We start from the raw sequence: 20,188 nt of genomic DNA, 5'->3' as shown, positions 1-20,188 counted from the left end.
CCTAACCTAACCAAAAGACCCCCTGGTTGTCTTCAAGAGGGAGCTGGACAGATACCTAAAGTCAGTAACCGATCAGCCTGGCTGTGGTTCGTACGTTGGACTACGTGCGGCCAGCAATAACAGCCTCGTTGATCAGGCCCAGATCTACCGGGAGGCCTGGTTATGGACCGGGCCGCGGGGCCGTTGATCCCAGGAATGCCCTCCAGGTAGACTCCAGGTAGGCTTCTCATTGGCCCCTGATACATTCTTCAGTGTCCCTGGTACATTCTTCGTACTGTCCCTGGTATATTCTTCTCAGTCCCTGATACAAGCTTCTCAGTGGCCCATGATACATACTTCAATGTCCCTGGTACATTCTTCGTACTGTCCCTGGTATATTCTTCTCAGTCCCTGATACAAGCTTCTCAGTGGCCCATGATACATACTTCAGTGTCCCTGGTACATTCTTCATACTGTCCCTGGTATGTTCTTCTCAGTCCCTGGTACAGGCTTCTCAGTGGTCCCTGATACAGGCTTCTCAGTGGTCCCTGATACAGGGTTCATGAATATCACCATGGTAACTCCGAGCATCTTGCAGACTTTGTAGAAATCCAAGATGGCTGCTTTTCGGGCAAAACTCCGCTTCTCTGATTTTATAGATGTTTCAAACGTCTAAATCTGTTTTCCCATCCTAGTATTTATTTCTTTTATTTTGCCAACGCAAATTCATCAAGAAGATATTGTCTTAAATATGAAAGTGTACGGAAGTCGCGAGTGCATTCGTTGAGTGCATTCGTTGAGTGCAGTCGCGCGTCGGTTGTGCATCGTTGGTCAACGTTCCGCCAGTATTTACTCTTCTCATATGAGCCCCTGTCGTTGAGCCCCGTCTCTGAGACGTCTCGTTGAGCCACCTCGCTAAGGCTCCTCAGTATTTAACTCGCACGATCTCAGTGAGTTCAAGCACCTAGACCAGTGTCCATATAAAAAAAAAATCTATTTTCTTTTTACATTTGATCACTGCTATTAACGGACTCAAGCCAAATAACGTACTGCCGAAAGCGGCTCGCCCTCTGTAGAGCTTTATAAAGTCACTTAATAAAGCTCTGCTCAGCTCTTCTGCAAATATATTTTAGCCTTTCGTGAGTGAACTGAAGTCTCGTTAGCCGGTCGTTCGAGACTTTTAAAGACTCCGAGAAAGTCTTGACAGTTTATGTGCTGCATATTCAACTTGCGCTCAGTATGACAACTCAATCGAAACTTTAAAATGCTTCAGTGACCTATCATAATTTTAGCCGAGAATGTAGCATCATTAAGTATTGGTGGTGACCTTTGTGGAGAAGACAAGGAACTTGAACATTGTATACTGACCTATCTCCCTCCCAGGTACACGGCACCTTGCTACTCACTCAATATTAACAACACTGACAACTGTTTGCAACCATCATCATATCTGTTGCGGCGAAAGTAACGGTGGTAGTGTTGGAGACGGTGTTGGTGACTGTAGTGGTGATGGTTAGGTTAGGTAAGGTTCGTCAGGAAACATGGCAAGTGTTTCCTGACGCGGGTCTCAGTGATATAATGACCCGCCGTTGGAGATTTTGGTCATCTGACCGAGGCCTACCGCTGGGTTACCGGTCCACCCCTTTAAAAATTATGGTCATAATTATGAGCATTTCTTGACTCTTTTTAGTAGTGGTGGCGACATCAATGTAGGGGATAAAAATTGCATCCTGGTTGACTAGAATGATCGAATAAGCAATTGATTTATCATTACTCCACATTATTATTATTATTATTTAAATAATGCGCCGAAACTGTACGAGACATAAAGCTTTGCAAGGATGAGGGAAGCTTACGGAAAGGAGGAATCAAATACTTTAAAGGATGAACATATGAGCTGACAAGGGAAGTCAAGAGTTAGCCTAACAAGACAGTTACAGTAAGAAAATCTTAGGGAGTATCTGTGTTGAAGTTGGGATTTACAAAAGGAGAGCAGGCAAACTAAGAGTGCCCAGATGCTGAAAAATTAAGAGACAGGCAATGAATTCCGCCATGTTCTTTGATAAATAGCACAGTCAAAAGCTGTTTGCGTATCAAGAAGACCTAACATGTTTCACAGAGGTGCGTTTTTCCACTTGCTAGCTGTGTGCGGGTCTTACGTGGCCAGTGGACAGTGTTTACCAGGCGCGTGTGCGGTCGACCAAGAATTCAATTGTGGTTTGATCAGTAACAGCTTGTTATCCTTTAACCTGGACCAGGAAAATTTTGAAAAACTGCCTGAAAAGGGCAGAAACCCTACGAGAGTGATAGCGTTCTGAACCTGGAGTCTGTAAGTTCTTTGTCCTGAATGACCAGGAACGCAGCAGATGCTTGCTGAAGTGGAGACACAGCCAGTGTTGAATGCGAATGACGATAGGATGCCTCGACTCGAAGCTCCAATATGCTTGTAAGGCACTTGTAAAGTCGAAGATTATAACAGTGGAAGACGTGAGAAGAGAAGTAATATGGATAATTGCAATAAATGCGTATAACTCTGCCGTGTGTATACTAGCTATGTTCGTCAAGCTTTCCCGTATCACACTGTACGTAAAATTTGTGTACCCTACAATATCAGAGAATTTAGAGCCATTAACGTCCACAGTGGTTGCATGTGAATAGTCACCCTACTGATCAGGAACAACTTGCTAAAACTTAACAAATTCCTCTCTTAAATGCAGAAAATTATTGTAAAATTCCCCTTTGATCTCCTTTGCTTATTAAGTGACTAGTGTACTTATGAACCCCTGTTTTTCACTTGTGTTATTTTGTACTTTATATCATGATCCTCGGAACGACCTGCAGGTGTGATTCCCTTTGTTATAAGAAACTACTTTTGGATGTAGGTTTGAAACCAACCCTTTTAGTGCTTTCCATACCTGTAGTATACCTGGAGAGGGTTCCGGGGGTCAACGCCCCCGCTGCCTGGTCTGTGATCAGGCCTCATGGTGGATCAGGGCCTGATAAACCAGGCTGTTACTGTTGGCCGCACGCAACCCGACGTACGAACCACAGCCCGGCTGGTCAAGTACTGACTTTAGGTGCCTGTCCGTGTATAGACTTCTAAGTTTTTCTTTCTCTTGTACTCCAGAGAGTACATGTGCCCGGCTTCGAGAGTTCGTGTACTCGTGATGCTTGGCCCGAGTCCAGACGACATTGTTGACTGCATCATCAACCAGGTGTTTTTTTTATACCAGTAACTAAGATGCTTGGATGGCAGCTGTCAGTGAATGTTCTCAGCTCGGGTCTAATAATTGCGACAGCCTTAAATGGGCTATCACTGTTCAAAATATGGTTGGAATTCAGAGTACTGACAGGTGTAAGCAGCAGAGGAGCATAGAGCATTGTTATTTTAGTAACCAAGCGCAAAACCCGTAAAGGGTCATACAGCAAAAGCATAGAGCAAAGCCAACCTTTATTAAGACGTTTCGCTCAAAAGGAGAGCTTTATCAAGTTATGACTTGATAAGCTCAAAAGGAGAGCTTTATCAAGTTACGACTTGATAAGCTCAAAAGGAGAGCTTTATCAAGTTACGACTTGATAAGCTCTACTCATCAAAAAAAAAAAAGTCATGATAGACTGCCTCTGCTCTAAGTCTTTGTATTACCCATATAATTGTTCACAGATAATAACTTATAAACAACACAAGTGACTTAAAGAACATCGTCATTAGCCAGACTTGTTACATGGTCACACCTTTAAATGTAAACTATGTGCTGCTTCAGTCTTTACGACTTAACTCGTATATATATATATATTTTTGCTTGTAATCAGCGCGCTCTTTAAGGAGTAGGTACATTCAGGCCAGTGATGATGGGCTCTTGGCTCTTGATCAAATGAAATTGGAGGTGATCTCTGCTGCTCTACATCAAGGTCGATTACCTGCTGTTTCCCCTGGCACTTATTACCCTTACGAGCTTAGTGATTCCTCGTGAATTAATAATAATAATAATAATAATAATAATAATAATAATAATAATAATAATAATTAATAATAATTGTAGAGACCCGGGGAAAGGTTATGGAAATTATTTAATACTGGCTCTGTGATTCTTTTTTGTGCGTGTATGCGTTTCTATGTGTTAGTACATGACGTCAACGATGTGTATATTAGCACCAGACATCAGCATTGTGTATGTTAATATCTGACACCAACATTGTGTATGTTAATATCTGACACAAACAATGTGTATGTTAGCACCTGACGTCAGCATTGTGTATGTTAACCCCTGACACCAACATTGTGTATGTTAATACCTGACACCAACATTGTGTGTGTTAGCACCTGACGTCAGCATTGTGTATGTTAACCCCTGACACCAGCATTGTGCGTGTTAACAACTGACACCAACATTGTGTGTGTTAGCACCTGACACAAGCGTTAACAAAACTGTGATGAGTGTTGGAGAATGAGAGTGAGAGATATCTCTCCTTCCCCAGGACGACGGAGTGTTGGAGGAGGGAGAGGGAGAGGGAGCCATCAACCTGTCTGCCAGGCCTTCCAGACAGCCCACACCCCACGACCCAGACCAGGTAGGTCCTCCTCATGCCTGCCCTAGACCCCTAGTTCACTCACCGAATATTTTGCCAGATAGTTCTTTCTAGACCCGAGATCCTGAGCAGGTATACAGTTCTTGTATTGTCTCGCTCAAGCACTGTATTGTCTCGCTCAAGCACTACGCTGACTGAAGTTGTCCGGTGAAAGGCTTCTGATCCAAGGAACTGGAGCTGGTTTCCCCTATTATTTTCAGCCATGATTACCTCCCATTTCCCAGGCGCTTTGGGACCCCTACGGCTTTAGCGCTACCGTGTGAAAGAAAAAATCTTACTGATTGTATTAGTCGCTCTTTATTCCAGATTATTAATATTATAAACACAACTAAGCGCTAAACCCACGAGGGATTTATTTCATCAAAAGCTATCATGATTACAAGTTTGCTTCCAGCTGTAGGATGTACTGAACTGTATAGTGAATTTAGTTGTATAATGTATCGTCTGTATTTTTGCGGTGTTGTATCTTGCTGCATGTTATGTATGTGTAAGTGAATGTGGTTGTATGAGTGAATGACTGTATAAGTGAATGGCTGACATAAGTAACAGATCAACCAGATTGTGATGGCTAGGTGCAGGCAGACGTGCATAGGGCCACCAGCAACAAAAACCTGGTCTACCAGGCAGGGAACACTAAAGGCTGACCCCAGGCTGGCCTCCGAGAGCAGATATAACACTTGAAATCAGTCACAGGTATGATTTTTGTCTTGGGTTATAAACAGAAAGATGTGTCGAAACCACTGGCAGATTCCTGCATAAATAACACGTGCAACAACACCTGTGTTAGCACACGTGTGGGTAACAACACGTGTTTTTCCATAATCATGTATTTATCGTGGCGTTTATTGTCATGTACTCTTTGCATTTTTTTATATAGAAAAAAAAACAGAAGAGAAAAATAGCCCGCGCACACACACACACACACACACACACACACACACACACACACACACACACACACACACACACACACACACACCACTGGGTAATCATTCCAAGAGATAACTAGTGGATAACTCCACAGACGCAACAGTAAGCGCTTTAGATGATAATTCGTAGTCAGGGTACAGTGCTAGAGGGATATGGCCACAGCTGTCTGGGAATAAGGGAATACGACATGGTTCGTATGTCTGCGGCTGAGGGAACACAACAACATGAAGATTCGTAAGACTGGGACCACACGAACACGGCATAGTCTCAACAAAACAGGAGAAGAGAGGCTCAAGACTCCTCTTAACGGAAGCTGCATCTGCAAGCACAAGCCAGGGTAAACCAGAAATGCAGGTGTCACTGTAAGCGCGATTCTCTCGAAGCTAAACTGTTTACACTCACGCCGTCGGCTGCAATCTGTTTACCCCTGGGCAGTAAACAAACCAGCCTTGCTTAACTCCGCTAATCTAGAAATTAAACAATGCTGGCAACCCTGACTGTTCTTCCTGCATGGCGGAGGATGGGGCATGGTAAGTAGATGGAGGGTATAGGATGGGGCACGGTAGGTCGATGGAGGGCAGAAGACGGGGCAGGGTAGGACGATGAAGAACCTGGTGCAGGGCAGTAGACAAGCTGGAAGGAACTTCGGTGCATTGGTAGATTAATGGGAGAGGCGGTGTGAATTAGGTAGGTGAGAGAAATTGGTGGGTGGGTAGGTGGGTTGATGCGTGGATTGGTGGGTATTTTGGTGGATAGGTGTACAGGCTTGAACGACTAGGTGGTGAGCACCTTTTAACAATCGGTGGAACGGGAACATCACGAGAGGGAACTTTCCCGGTGGAGGAGTTGATTGTTGTATGAACGGAAGAGAGCAGTGCAGGTGGCCCTCACACCAGCGAGGAAGGATGTAAGCAGGATGGGAGGGGTGGTAAGTAGGTGCTGATAAATAACGGAAAAGGAAACAGTCAATGATATGGTGAAGAGAATTGGGACACGTACGGCCGAACATTGACGGTCCAGTAAACATTGGCGGTCCAGTAAACATTGGCGGTCCAGTAAACATTGGCGGTGAAGCAAGTATTTTGCTCATTACTAAAATATTGTATTATTCGATGTTTTTCCTACCTTCGGTTATATAATTACTCGAAAAGATGTGTTTAACATCACTTCGGCTGTTGTGTAATTCGAGAGGAGAGAGAGATGAAGATGGAGAAAGTAGGGAGACAAAATACAATAATCTTTCTTGTGTTATCTGCCACGAAAACTGATACATATCAAAAACTCATTCGCTCTCAGTTCATGCGTGGGTTCCCAGTGAACGCATGACTTGCCCGTCGAGGCAAGGGAAGAGGATGCAACACACTTGCTTATTATCATATGCGTAATTCGGGCTACTGTCAGGGCTTGTGCTCCACCAGGTATAATTCCGATAATGTTGGGAGAGTTTTGTGTTTTCCCTCGACGAAGAAGGAAACGGTGGGATGGACTGCTGAGGGAGGGCAACGTTCCCGAGAGCCGCGGTAGGTCCCACCAGACTCGCAGTAACATTTACGCTTTGAGATCTCTCTAAATCGCAGTATGTTTATCCGACAGACGCATTTATAAATCATAGTGAGACTCCCAGAAACAGTTTACCCCTCCCGGGACCCCGAAATAGAGCCCAGCATAAACACCACCGATACTGCACGCGCTTTCAGATACATTGCGTGCTTGAAAGATGGCCCCGGGTGTTTGGCCCTGGGTTCCATAGGGCGCCCCGCTTGCCAGCTGCGTGTTTACCCAATTACAATAGGTAGTGAGGGTGTGGGCGGCGGCTCGGCGACAGCTGCTCGCTGTGTGAGGACGACACCACGACACGCCCACCGAGGATCAAACCTTTTATTTTGCTCCCTCCGTCCACTGGAGGCCATGATGCATGCTTCTATCGTCAAGTACTTCATCCCAGGGTTTTGCATCCTTATAAAAAAGGGACAATGATTTACCTGTCCAGTAGGATACACACACAGATGTGTATCTGTATATATACACTGAGATGTATATATGTGTATATTACCGAGATGTATTTGTGTTTATATACACGCGATGCACAACTATGTATATATATACAAATGTGAATGTGTATATCACTGAGGTATGAATCTGTGTAAATAAACTGAGAGATGTGTATGTCGTAGTATATACACGCTAAGTTTGCTTTAATCCCTATTTTAGGAATGAAAGTATTTCTGACGTTAGTTTACCTTCGAATTGCAGTCTTAAACCAATCAGCTTAACCAACAAGTTCATCCTTTCACGTTGGGTTAGATTTTTGTAGTTCTGTGTACACTAATAGAAGAATTCAAAATCATATCGACGAATTCTTAGGAAATATTTCTCTCTGAACATTTGTAATGTTGTGTAATATATGATTGAGCGTGTCTTGGGTTATAATAAGCATCAGCTAGCCTCCTGGTTCAACCTATCCATTTGGTATGCGAGCTCTTTCCTGATCTTTTGTTTTTGTGGTACCCAGTTAAAGACTACCTTGATCCCATATTATTGTGTGTGTGTGTGTGTGTGTGTGTGTTTTCATCTGATCCGGATTCATATCTCCTATCGTCTACTTTTACTGGTTCCTGGCGTCCACACCTATTTACTCTTGGAATTGTGCTAAGTGTTTTTCTGTCATTTAGTAGATGCAGTCATCCAGTTTCCGTTTGAATCCTGTTGTTCACTGGTTCCGGCAGCATTTCTGATATTTTCTGCTAGTACGTTGAATTTTTGGGGCTTTCGATTTTACCCCTGACCCAGCCTAGGACCAGGTCGACCAGGCAGTTGCTGTTGGCTGCGCGCTTCCACATATCCATCACTGCCTGGTTGATCTAGCACACCGCAGGGGATAGTGATCGAGTTTCCTCTTGAAGAATTACTTCTATACTGGTTCCACGATATTTGTTATCTGCTAGTAGCAGGTTGAAGAGTCTAGGCCCACGGATATTGATGCAGTGTTCTCTTATTGTGGCCGTGGCTCCCCTGCTTTTCATTGGGCCTATTTTGCACTTCCATATTTCTCGCTTCAGTACATTGTTCAAGTAGTGTGCTGATTTGGAACTAGGCCATCTAGCATCTACCATGTGTATATTATCGTGTATCTCTCGCCTTCTTTCCAGAGTAAATTTCCGGTTCTTTGAGGTATCCCCAGTAGTTTAAATGTTTTATTAGTTCTGTGCAGGTGGTAAACGCTCTCTGTATTTTTTACTGCTCCGCAATCTCAAGAGAGCACAAGTTATTTACATAGTGGCACCACTGGCATTATTTCTCTTATTCTGAAAGTCTTCGTTATCCACCCTGTCATTTTTTTTTTTGCCATCGCGTCATTTGCTTTGTGTTATCTGAATAATATTTCATTTAACATTGTTATACACAAGTGCTCTCGTTCCATAAGATGGTCCTCCTGTGTTTTGTATCCGGTGTTCCTTTTGAGTTTTTCGATCTTTCCTTTCTGAGTAGTTGGAATTCGTCACCACTGAACGTCATGTTAATTTCCATTGCTCACTGGACGACGTTGATGATATCTGCTTCCAATTTTTCCACGTCGTTTACCGAGGCGACTTCCATGCTTATGTTGGTAGCGTTCGCAAAGGATGATACGAAGCTGCGGCTAGTCTTTGTCCATATCTGCTATTAGCATGAGAAGCAGTAGAGGCACCAGGACAGTGCCTTGGGGTACTGATCATTTCACCTCGCTACGAAGCGTCTCTGAAGTATCTTTTATTACCATCACCCGCTGTCTTCCATCCACTGTCTAATGTTGTATTCACGCGAGTACCTCCTTTGGTATCCCTGCCTGCTCTTTCAGTTTGTATAGCAGCCTCTGGGGTGCTGCAGTGCCATCAGCGTCTCAAATTGATTCCAACCACAGTTAGAATCAGTTTGAGACGCTTGGCAGCATCTGTTTGGTGTGAAAGCTAATACACACACACACACACACACACACACACACACACACACACACACACACACACACACACACACACACACACACACACACACACACACACATATCCACAGGATGCTCCAGAGATGGGACACAGAAAGAAGTGGTCACAATTTTGAAGTTAGGATGTTAGGAAGTATTTCTTCAGTCATAGAGTTGTCAGGAAGTGGAATAGTCTAGCACGTTATGTGGTGGAGGCAGGAACCATACATACCTTTAAAACGAGGTATGGTAAAGCTTATGGAGCAGGGAGAGAGAGGACCTAGTAGCGATCAATGAGGAGGCGAGGCCAGGAGTTGAGTATCGACCCCTGCAATCACAAATAGGTGAGTACACACACACACACACACACACACACACACACACACACACACACACACACACACACAGACAAACTTACGCCGCCTCAGACAGATGCAAGCACAGACAGACGGAGACACACTGACGAACATAATAGATGAACATGTTTTCGTCCAAGTAACAATTTCAGCGTACCGCAGATAAGGTAATTAGATTTGATTCCTTTGGGAACTCTGACTAGAGGTTCAGGAGTCACTATACCGATAGTGTACCACCAACGCACCTTTATCTTTCATATACCCTTGATGGATTGCGAGATTTTTCCTACTCTTGCAGCCCGGCCCTGGGCCAGACTTGTCTGGTGCTGGCCCCTTCAGAGTTCCCCCAGTATTCCACCAGCGTATCGTTAATGCCAACGATACCATCAGAGTAGGACCGGAGTGCCAACAGAGTATCGTTACAGGATATTCAGTATAGTGTCCGAGTACCAACGGTACTATCAGAGTACCGTCAGGGTACCGCTGCTGTAAACCCCTCAGTTGAAACATTAATGAAGCTAAAGTTTGGTTGCTAGTGTTTTTGCTGTAATTAGTGTTAACAATAGTTAACCCCACATCCTTCCCATGTTGACAGGTGGGGGAGACGACGACCCCACGTCCTTCCCATGTTGACAGGTGGGGGAAGAGACGACCCCACGTCCTTCCCATGTTGACAAGTGGGGGAAGAGACGACCCCACGTCCTTCTCATGTTGACAGGTGGGGAGGAGACGACCCCACGTCCTTCCCATGTTGACAGGTGGGGAGGAGACGACCCCACGTCCTTCCCATGTTGACAAATGGGGGGAGGAGACGACCCCACGTCCTTCTCATGTTAAGTGGGGGAGGAGACGACCCCACGTCCTTCCCATGGTGACAGGTAGGAGACGATGACCCCACGTCCTTCCCATGTTGACAGGTGGGGAGACGACCCCACGTCCTTCCCATGTTGACAGGTGGGGGAGGAGACGATCCCACGTCCTTCCCATGTTGACAAGTGGGAAGAGACGACGACCCCATGTCTTTCCCATGTTGTCAGGTGGGGGAGGAGACGACCCCACGTCCAGCCCATGTTGACAAGTGGGGGAAGGAGACGACCCCACGTTCAGCCCATGTTGACAGGTGGGGGAGGAGACAACCCCACGTCCTGTCTACGATGACAGGTTTGAAAGGGGTCTACCTGGGGAGTGTTCTGAGGGTCACAGCCCCCCCCCGACTACCCGGTCCCAGACAAGGCCTCCCGGCAGGTGACCTGATAAACCAGGCTGTTGGTGCTAGCCGCACGAAATTAACGTAAACGCCACAGTCCGGCTGATCAGGCACTGACTTTAGAAACTTTTCCAGTTCTCGAAGACAACCTAGAATCTGTTGATAATCCCCCATATGTATAGAGAGGACGCTGAAAAGTCTTGGACCTTCACACTTAATGAGTTGTTCCATAGTGTACTGACAAGTATTTTGCACTGGCTGCGAAGCATCTTATTTTTATTGGGAATGATTTGTGTGTGCGGTTTTGAGACTAATCATTTTATAATTTTCCAGGTGTAGATTATCATGTATCACTTGTCAGTGTTCCAAGGAGCGCAGATCGAGGGACTTGAAACGTTCCCAGTAATTTCGGTGATTGAAATATTGTTGATAGTTTATTTTTTTCCGCTGCCACCAGATATATCGAGATAAATATCTGGTGGAACAATAATAATTTTCGGAGGCAAACCTCAGGGTTTATTGGGTATATGGTGCAAGCAGTGTGTAGGTGCTAGCCCAAGCCTACATCAGGCCGAGTCCTAGCCAGAGAGTCTGGGATGGGAGTCGCGTCTTGCTGCTGGTAGGTCTGCCGAGGATTTAAGGAATATGCAGTGTTTCGTGGACCCAGCTCTAGGTTTGAACTAGACTCACCAGATGGCAGCACCAGGCCTAAGGGGCATGGCACGAAATATAAGTCAGGCAGAGGTTACATTGACTTAATGTATGCGAGCAGTGAAGGTGCTCTGCATATTCTTCAGGTCTGCAATTTCTCCTGCCTTGAATAGAGCTGTTAGAGTACAGCAGTACTCTACCCTAGAGAGGACAAGTGACTTTAAGAGTATCATCACCTGCTTGGTATGCCTTGGTTTGAAGGTTCTAGTTATCTAGCTTATCAATTTTTCTTGCGGTTTTTATGACACTCGTGATCCTTGAGGTGAGATCTTATGACATGATCACTCCAAGGTCTCTCATTAAGGGATTCGAGTTTGTTTTTTGGTTTGTTTCTGTCTTTATTTTCTCAATCTTTCCATAAGAGTAACTGAAACTTGTCCTCGTTTATCATATTGTTGTCAACGCCCCACTGGAAAACTTGAATTATATATCAGCTTAGAAGTTTGCCATGTCATCAGTGGATGTCACTCATACAAATTCTGCAGAGGATGATACGATGCCATGATTTATGCCTCTGTCTGTGTCGGATACGAGAATGAGGAAGAGAACAGAGTGGCAACCTCTGTCAGAGGCTTTTGCAAAGTCAGTGTAAACATCTGCATTTTGCTTGTCTTCCTCTGCATCTTAAACCATGTCGTAATGGTCAGGCTGTTGCAAGAGGCAGGAACGGCCTACTCTAAACCCATGCTGCCCTGGGTTATGCAGTTGTTGATATTTTGGCCAGTATATCTGAAATCTTTGTTTTTGTCACACATCCGGAAAACAGAGTATCTTTTCAGACCATTCTTCCTGTCTACATCAAGTAAACCATGTGTAACAGCTCTGCAGAACTGACAAGTGATACATTTCCGGTACACTGCCTGATGGACGCACGAGATGCAAATAATATCTATGGTTCTCTTGTCTGCTGGTTGTCTGACTGGTGACCTCTAGTAATGAGTATGGTGGGAGGGGTGGTGGTAGGAAGTCGTGGTGGTGGGTGGATTTTGCTGCCAGCCATATGATTGGGGAGGAGGGGGCATGAGGAGCCCTTTGGCGGTGGGCCTCTACCAACGCTGACTGGTGAGGGATGAGGCCCATCCAGCACCCTGCCCATGCAGATATGGTGGGGTGAGGCAACTCCCCACGCTGCCCATGCTAAGATAGTGGAGGGGACTAATAAGGTTGTGAAGCGTCATTCCTGTGACGTTAGACTCTTCACGTGACGTTCTCTTCCGCGTAACGTGATTCTCTACTTGAAGTGACGTTCTTCTCCATGTGACCTGACGCTCTCTTCCACTTGACATGACGCTGTCTTCCAGGTGACGTGAAGTGACGTGAAGCTTAGTGAGACAGGTGCAAGAGTTACGTATCTTTATTTCCGAGACGTTTCGCCTGTACAACAGGCTTCTTCAGTCAAATACGGAGGTGACTAAATATGGAGACAGCGCAAGCAGTGGAGAGGTAAAGGTGATGTGATCAGTCCATCAACCTTGAAGAAATAGTGTTGAGGTGGTCAGTCCTTCAGCCTGTGACCAGTCATCAGTCCTCAACATCATCTGTATCTCTCCACTGCTTTTCACTTCTTCTCATCGCAGGAAAGCACAAAACTAGTAAGGACCATCCTACTCTTCCCGCTGCCTCCGACCTTCCGTATCTCAATACTCCCTCACCCCCCCTGATTCCACACCCGGTTAACCTCCAAGAAGATATAAGCAAAGTTTTCCAGTGGGCAACGGTAAACAATATGATGTTCAATGAGGACAAATTCCAACTACTCCGTTATGGAAAACTGGAGGAGATAATAACTAGAACAGAGTATACTACTGACTCCGGCCATACAATAGAGCGGAAAAATAATGTAAGGGACCTGGGAGTAGTAATGTCGGAGGATCTCACTTTCAAGGATCACAACAGTGCCACGATCGCACGTGCAAAGAAAATGATAGGATGGATAATGAGAACTTTCAAAACGAGAGATGCCAAGCCCATGATGATCCTTTTCAAATCGCTTGTTCTCTCTAGGCTGGAATACTGCTGTACATTAACATCTCCATACATAGCAGGTGAAATCGCAGATCTAGAGAGTGTACAGAGATTCTTTACTGCACGTATAAGTTCTGTCAAGCACCTTAACTACTGGGAACGCTTGGAAGCACTTGACTTGTGCTCGTTGGAACGCAGGAGGGAGAGATATATCATAATCTACACTTGGAAAATCTTGGAAGGAATGGTCCCAAATCTGCACACAGAAATCACTCCCTACGAAAGTAAAAGACTGGGCAGGCGATGCAAAATGCCCCCAATAAAAAGTAGGGGCGCCATTGGTACACTAAGGGAAAACACCATAAGTGTCCGGGGCCCAAAACTGTTCAACAGCCTCCCATCAAGCATTAGGGGAATTGCCAATAAGCCCCTGGCTGCCTTCAAGAGAGAGCTGGACAGATACCTAAAGTCAGTGCCGGATCAGCCGGGCTGTGGCTCGTACGTTGGACTGCGTGCGGCCAGCAGTAACAGTCTAGTTGATCAGGCCCTGATCCATCGGGAGGCCTGGTCATGGACCGGGCCGCGGGGGCGTTGATCCCCGGAATAACCTCCAGGTAACCCTCCCCTCACGCCCCCTACTTCCCCACTCCATTCCGCCTACCCTACTCCCCACTCTACTCTCCGCCCCTCCCTCCCTCCCCGCCCATCCCGCCCCACCTACTGCCCACCCTACTCTTCACCCCTCCCTACCCACCCAACACCCCAGCCATCCCTCCCCACAAGACACCCCACCCCTCCCTCTTCACCCAACACTCTACCCCTCCCTCCCACCCTACTCCCCACCCCTCCCTCCCCACCCTACTCCCCACTTTGACAGAAATCTTACTTAAGGTTGATGTTCCGCTGCCTCGATTTACGGGAGCTTAAAATGTTGATGTTATGTTGTTATTCGCGTGCTTTACGCGGCGCGTGGTGGGTGGCACCGAGGTGGGTGGCCAGGGGGGCGGTCGTGGGTGGCAGCATGGTTGCTTGGCCACGTGTGAGGGCGTGGTGGGTGGCCCAGTCCGTGGCTGTCGTAGTTGTTGGCCAAGCGTAAGGTGTGTGCTTGTTTAGTGTGTGTGACAGTGTATGGATGGGAGGTAGTCGCTTGTGAGCTGATGTGTGGGAGGGGTGTGGGCGTGGTAGTGGCGGTGCGAGGGAGGTAAGTGTGGGGAAGTTTGAGGGAGGCGAGTGTGGGAAAGTGTGAGGGAGGTGAGTGTTGGGAAGTGTCAGGGAGGTGAGTATGGGAAAGTGTGAGAAAGGTGAGTGTGGGGAAGTGTCAGGGAGGTGAGTGTGAAGTGTGGTGGTAGTGAGTATGGAGAAGGGTGGGTGGGGAGCACTAAGTGTGTGGGCAGACGGTGGGTGTTGAGCCCGGCTTGTATGTGGGTGGGAAGCGCCAAGTGTGTGGGCAGAGGGTGGGTGTTGAGCCCGGCTTGTATGTGGGTGAAAGATAAGGGGATGGTGGGTGGAAGGAAGGCTTGCAGTGACATCGTTCACCCCAACAATACAAGAAGACTGGCAATGGCTGTACTTGACATCAACCAACCTCCTGTACTTCAACCAGAAACTGAAATTCGCTCGCAGAATGATAACCGGAGTTATATTTGGACTTATTCATCGTCTCACACCAGGGTGGGTTGACGCAAAGAAGAAAAGCATTCACCATTACTCGCTCTCTGACTGGCTTTCTGGAAGGACACATATGTAGGCTCCAGTGTAGACTCACCGGACAACAACATCGCCTCCCCCATTTTCGAGCTACAGCCTCTCTACGTCTCACTTCGGAGATAAATGGCATAAAATGCCGACACGATGGAAAAACAGACACAAACGCGGTATAGTGCGATTTTTTTTTTTGACTACGTACAGTGGGTTTTATCAAGTTAAAAATAGATCTGTTTGTGACTTGATAGTCAACTTTATGGGCGAAATGTAGTTAAAGCAACGCATTATACTGCACTTGTGTCTGTTTTTCCAACGTCTCACCTTCCAAGCTTCAAGCTCTTTGCCTCTTAATTAAATAATTCTGTAGGCCACTAGACTCCACGCATTCTACTCTTAACACGCTCACATATATCCTGAACCCCTTCCCCCCTCAACACCTGCTTCACACCCTTTCCCTAACTGGTCCACATGCTGTACCTCTGTATGACCGGGGCTCAGTCCGCGCCTCCGCTTCCTTGACATAAATCATCTGTTCAGTAACTATCATCTGCACACAGTTCTTCCTGTGACAATTTTTACTGAAAGTCAAAGTCAGTATTGTGAAGTAGGTTGCATCACACCTAGTATAATAGGTTGCATCACACCTAGTATAATAGGTTGCATCACACCTAGTATAATAGGTTGCATCACACCTAGTATAATAGGTTGCATCACACCTAGCATTCTAGGTTGCATCACACCTAGTATACTAGGTTGCGTCACACCTAGTATAATAGGTTGCATCACCTAGTATACTAGGTTGCATCACCTAGTATACTAGGTTGTATCACAACTAGGTTACATCACACTTAGTATACTAGGTTGTATCACATCTAGCATACTAGGCTGCATTACACCTAGCATACTAGGTTGCATTACACTAAGTATACTAGGTTGCATCACACCTAGCATACTAGGTTGCATTACACCTAGTATACTAGGCTGCATTACACCTAGTATACTAGGTCGCATCACACCTAGTGTACTAGGCTGCATCACACCTAGCATACTAGGCTGCATTACACCTAGTATACGAGGTTGCATCACACCTAGTATACTAGGCTGCATTACACCTAGTATACTAGGCTGCATTACACCTAGTATACTAGGCTGCATTACACCTAGTATACTAGGCTGCATTACACCTAGTATACTAGGTTGCATCACACCTAGTATACTAGTCTGCATCACACCTAGCATACTAGGCTGCATTACACCTAGCATACTAGGCTGCATTACACCTAGTATACTAGGTTGCATCACACCTAGTATACTAGGTTGCATCACACCTAGTATACTAGGCTGCATCACACCTAGTATACTAGGCTGCATCACACCTAGTATACTAGGCTGCATTACACCTAGTATACTAGGTTGCATCACACCTAGTATACTAGGTTGCATCACACCTGGTATATTAGGTTGCATCACATCTAGTATACTAGGTTGCATCACACCTAGTATACTAGGTTGCATCACACCTAGTATACTAGGTTGCATCACAAGTAGTATACTAGGTTGCATCACACCTAGTATACTAGGTTGCATCACACCTAGTATACTAGGTTGCATCACACCTAGTATACTAGGTTGCATCACACCTAGTATACTAGGTTGCATCACACCTAGTATACTAGGCTGCATCACACCTAGTATACTAGGTTGCATCACACCTAGTATACTAGGTTGCATCACACCTAGTATACTAGGTTGCATCACACCTAGTATACTAGGTTGCATCACACCTAGTATACTAGGTTGCATCACACCTAGTATACTAGGTTGCATCACACCTAGTATACTAGGTTGCATCACACCTAGTATACTAGGCTGCATCACATTTAATATTTCTCTGTCGATCCACATATTGTTTTTCAGTGTTGTGTCCTGCGCCAGTCCTTCCCATCACTGTCTTCGCCGTCCCTCTCTTATGACATTACAAAGAAAAAAACACAAAACACTCTCTTCCCAAATACATGAACATTCCTAACTTGTGCAGTCTATCTACAAAATTTAAACAGCTATTGCAGTATGTATGACGCGCACACACACACACACACACACACACACACACACACACACACACACACACACACACACACACACACACACACACACACACACACAGTTTTTTTTTTCAGCCGTCCTGAGTGTGCGTGCTGGAAGTGCTTGAGATATATCTTGGTGTTCTTTACTATGCTGAGAAAGCTTGGGGACTGAAGCTTGAGCATGCAAAGCTCCTTGCGATGACTGACCTACACAGGTTTTTAACGACTCAGTCAGGATGCCACCTTAATTGTCTATTGATCAACTGCCTGGTTGATCAGGCCCTGAGTCACCGGGAGGCCTGGTCAGGGACCAGGTAACGGGGGCGTTGACCCCCGGAACACACTCCAGGTAGACTCCAACAATATTAGTAGGATACCATGACAAAAGCACAAATGAGCTTTTACTGGTACAACATTTCCCTCTGGGTAGAGCTTAAGTCAGTGACTTAATAACGCTCAACCAGAGTGAAGCGTTGTCACAACTAACGCTTGCTCAACACCTGTGTTTTCTTCAAATATTGACTAAATAATTGCAGTTGAGAGTCTAAATATGGGCCAGCGGGCCGCCAGCAGCAACAGCCTGGTTGACCAGGCAAGTAACAGACAAGCTTGGCCTAAGGCCGGGCTGTGGGAATAGAAAAGCTCTTGAAACCCGTCAACAGTATAACAAAGGTAACTTTGGTTAATGATTTAACCCCTACTTGCTGCATGCACCAACAGCCTGACTGACCAAGAGGCCTGGTCTGAGCCTCACTCGACAATCCCCTCAGCCATCAACAGGTAGACAAGAGGGATATGCAAAACGAAAGTGCGAAGCATAATAGAACTTAAGAGACCTGGACAACTGAAGATATCAGAGATTAATTCTGAGAGACTGTCCACTGGTTGATCAGGCCCTGATCCACCGGGAGGCCTGGTCATGGACCGGGCCGCGGGGGCGTTGATCCCCGGAATAACCTCCAGGTAACCTCCAGGTAACTGGTGTGTGTGCTTTGTTTATCAATGAGAAACATATTATTAGTTTAGACGTCAGAAAAAAAAACATGATACGGGTGTCTGTTTATAAGATGGTAGGTTCAGTATTTTTTTTTCTTTTGACAGTTGAATTTACAGGCTAAGAGCTGTTATCTAACCTTAGCTCATTTCCAAGGCCGTGGTGAATGCCTCTCCTGTAAAAGAGAGGCATTCATCACAACATTTAAAAAAAAGAAAATACCCATCGTCAGTTCTCTCGAAGTTTGAGGGAAATAGTGTGGGTCACCTGTCTAGGAACATTCAAACTACCGGCCTAGGTCGCCTTCAACCTAGGGGCCTTCAGACCATTGTGGTCTGTGCTGTCTTTCAATTCAGGGCCACTCAGGCCTACCATGAAACCAGCAGCCTCACTGAGCGAGTCTCAGGTAACGGTTCTCAGTAGGGTCACAACAACAATGACCCTCCCCCATCCTCTCAGTTAATATTTCGGTAAATGACCTTTGACCTGTGGGGTGCTGATTATAGCGTTGAGGGAGACACGCACAGGAGCTTCTAATGACACGAATTCGTTAAGGAGAAATCTTTTGCAAACAGAATGTTGCCTGATCGTGACTTGTGTCACTCTGACTTGCAAATCCATCCCTGCAGAATGACAGATAAGAAGAACTGTTTTAGGAAAACCTAGATTATAGCCCTCTTGACCTAAGGTAAACCAGCAACGTAATGTAAACCAGCAGTGAATACCGGGAATTTAAGAACCAGTTAATAATGGAAAAATAAAAAAAAAATAGGCAATATATGCAGACTACGCTTCGCTCTAATAGAAGCTTTATAAAGCTCCGCTTCGAGAGAAACGTAGCCTGTTTCTCCCACACTTGTCGACCCATCTTACCTCTCACACGTATGCTGAGTCAGTAGTGTTAGTGTACTGTCAGTGTACTGTGTTAGTTCACACTCTTAGTGTACTGTGTTACTGTACTGTGACAATGTACTGTGGCAGTGTACTGTGTTAGTGTACTGGACAGTGTACTGTGTTAGCGTACTGTGACACTGTACTGTGTTAGTGTACTGGACAGTGTACTGTGACAGTGTACCGTGTTACTATACTGTGGCAGTGTACTGTGGCAGTGTACTGTGACAGTGTACTGTTAGTGTACTGGACAGTGTACTGTGTTAGCGTACTGTAACACTGTACTGTGTTAGTGTGCTGCGACAGAGTACTGTGTTAGTGTACTGGACAGTGTACTGTGTTAGCGTACTGTAACACTGTACTGTGTTAGTGTACTGTGACAGTGTACTGTGTTAGTGTACTGAACAGCGTACTGTGTTAGCGTACTGTGACACTGTACTGTGTTAGTGTACTGCGACAGTGTATTGTGTTAGTGTACTGTGTCAGTGTACTGCGACAGTGTTCTGTGTCAGTGTATCCAGAAACCAGGACGCCCAACAAGGAAGGGGAGGAAGTATTTTAATTAATGTTGGTGAAGGAAGGCTCTTGATCCCTTTCCTCGGATCAAACCTGACAGCCTTCCACTCTTCCCCGACCCCCAAAAGGTGCATGACCCTCGAGGGTTTATCGCTCTCCCTATCAGTGGGAGAATTACGACAATTTAGATAGCTGAAAGATGTCGTTAGTGATACATGATGCATTCATTAGTGATATATGATACATTCTTTTTGACACATGAATTAGTAATACTGATACATTCATTACTGATATATAAATCAT

At 45.6% G+C, this 20,188-nt stretch overlaps 1 protein-coding gene across 13 annotated transcripts in view; it reads left to right on the top strand.

Moving 5' to 3' along the window:
• Window positions 1–20,188, top strand: part of FoxP (forkhead box P) — a 913,334-nt gene that overhangs the window by 331,513 nt on the left and 561,633 nt on the right. For 12 of the 13 annotated variants that reach the window (XM_070086983.1, XM_070086981.1, XM_070086982.1 and 9 more), the window contains one exon: window positions 4,456–4,548. The exons of the other annotated variant lie outside the window; for it this stretch is intronic. In XM_070086983.1, the coding sequence (XP_069943084.1) occupies window positions 4,456–4,548 (93 nt within the window). The remainder of the gene's footprint in view (window positions 1–4,455; window positions 4,549–20,188) is intronic. 13 annotated transcript variants of the gene reach the window in all.

The sequence above is a fragment of the Cherax quadricarinatus genome, chromosome 20, assembly GCF_038502225.1.
Source record: "Cherax quadricarinatus isolate ZL_2023a chromosome 20, ASM3850222v1, whole genome shotgun sequence".
In the NCBI taxonomy this organism is placed as follows: domain Eukaryota; kingdom Metazoa; phylum Arthropoda; class Malacostraca; order Decapoda; family Parastacidae; genus Cherax; species Cherax quadricarinatus.
The sequence above is the reverse complement of the archived record's forward strand: the minus strand, read 5'-3'. Positions and strand labels throughout refer to the sequence as shown.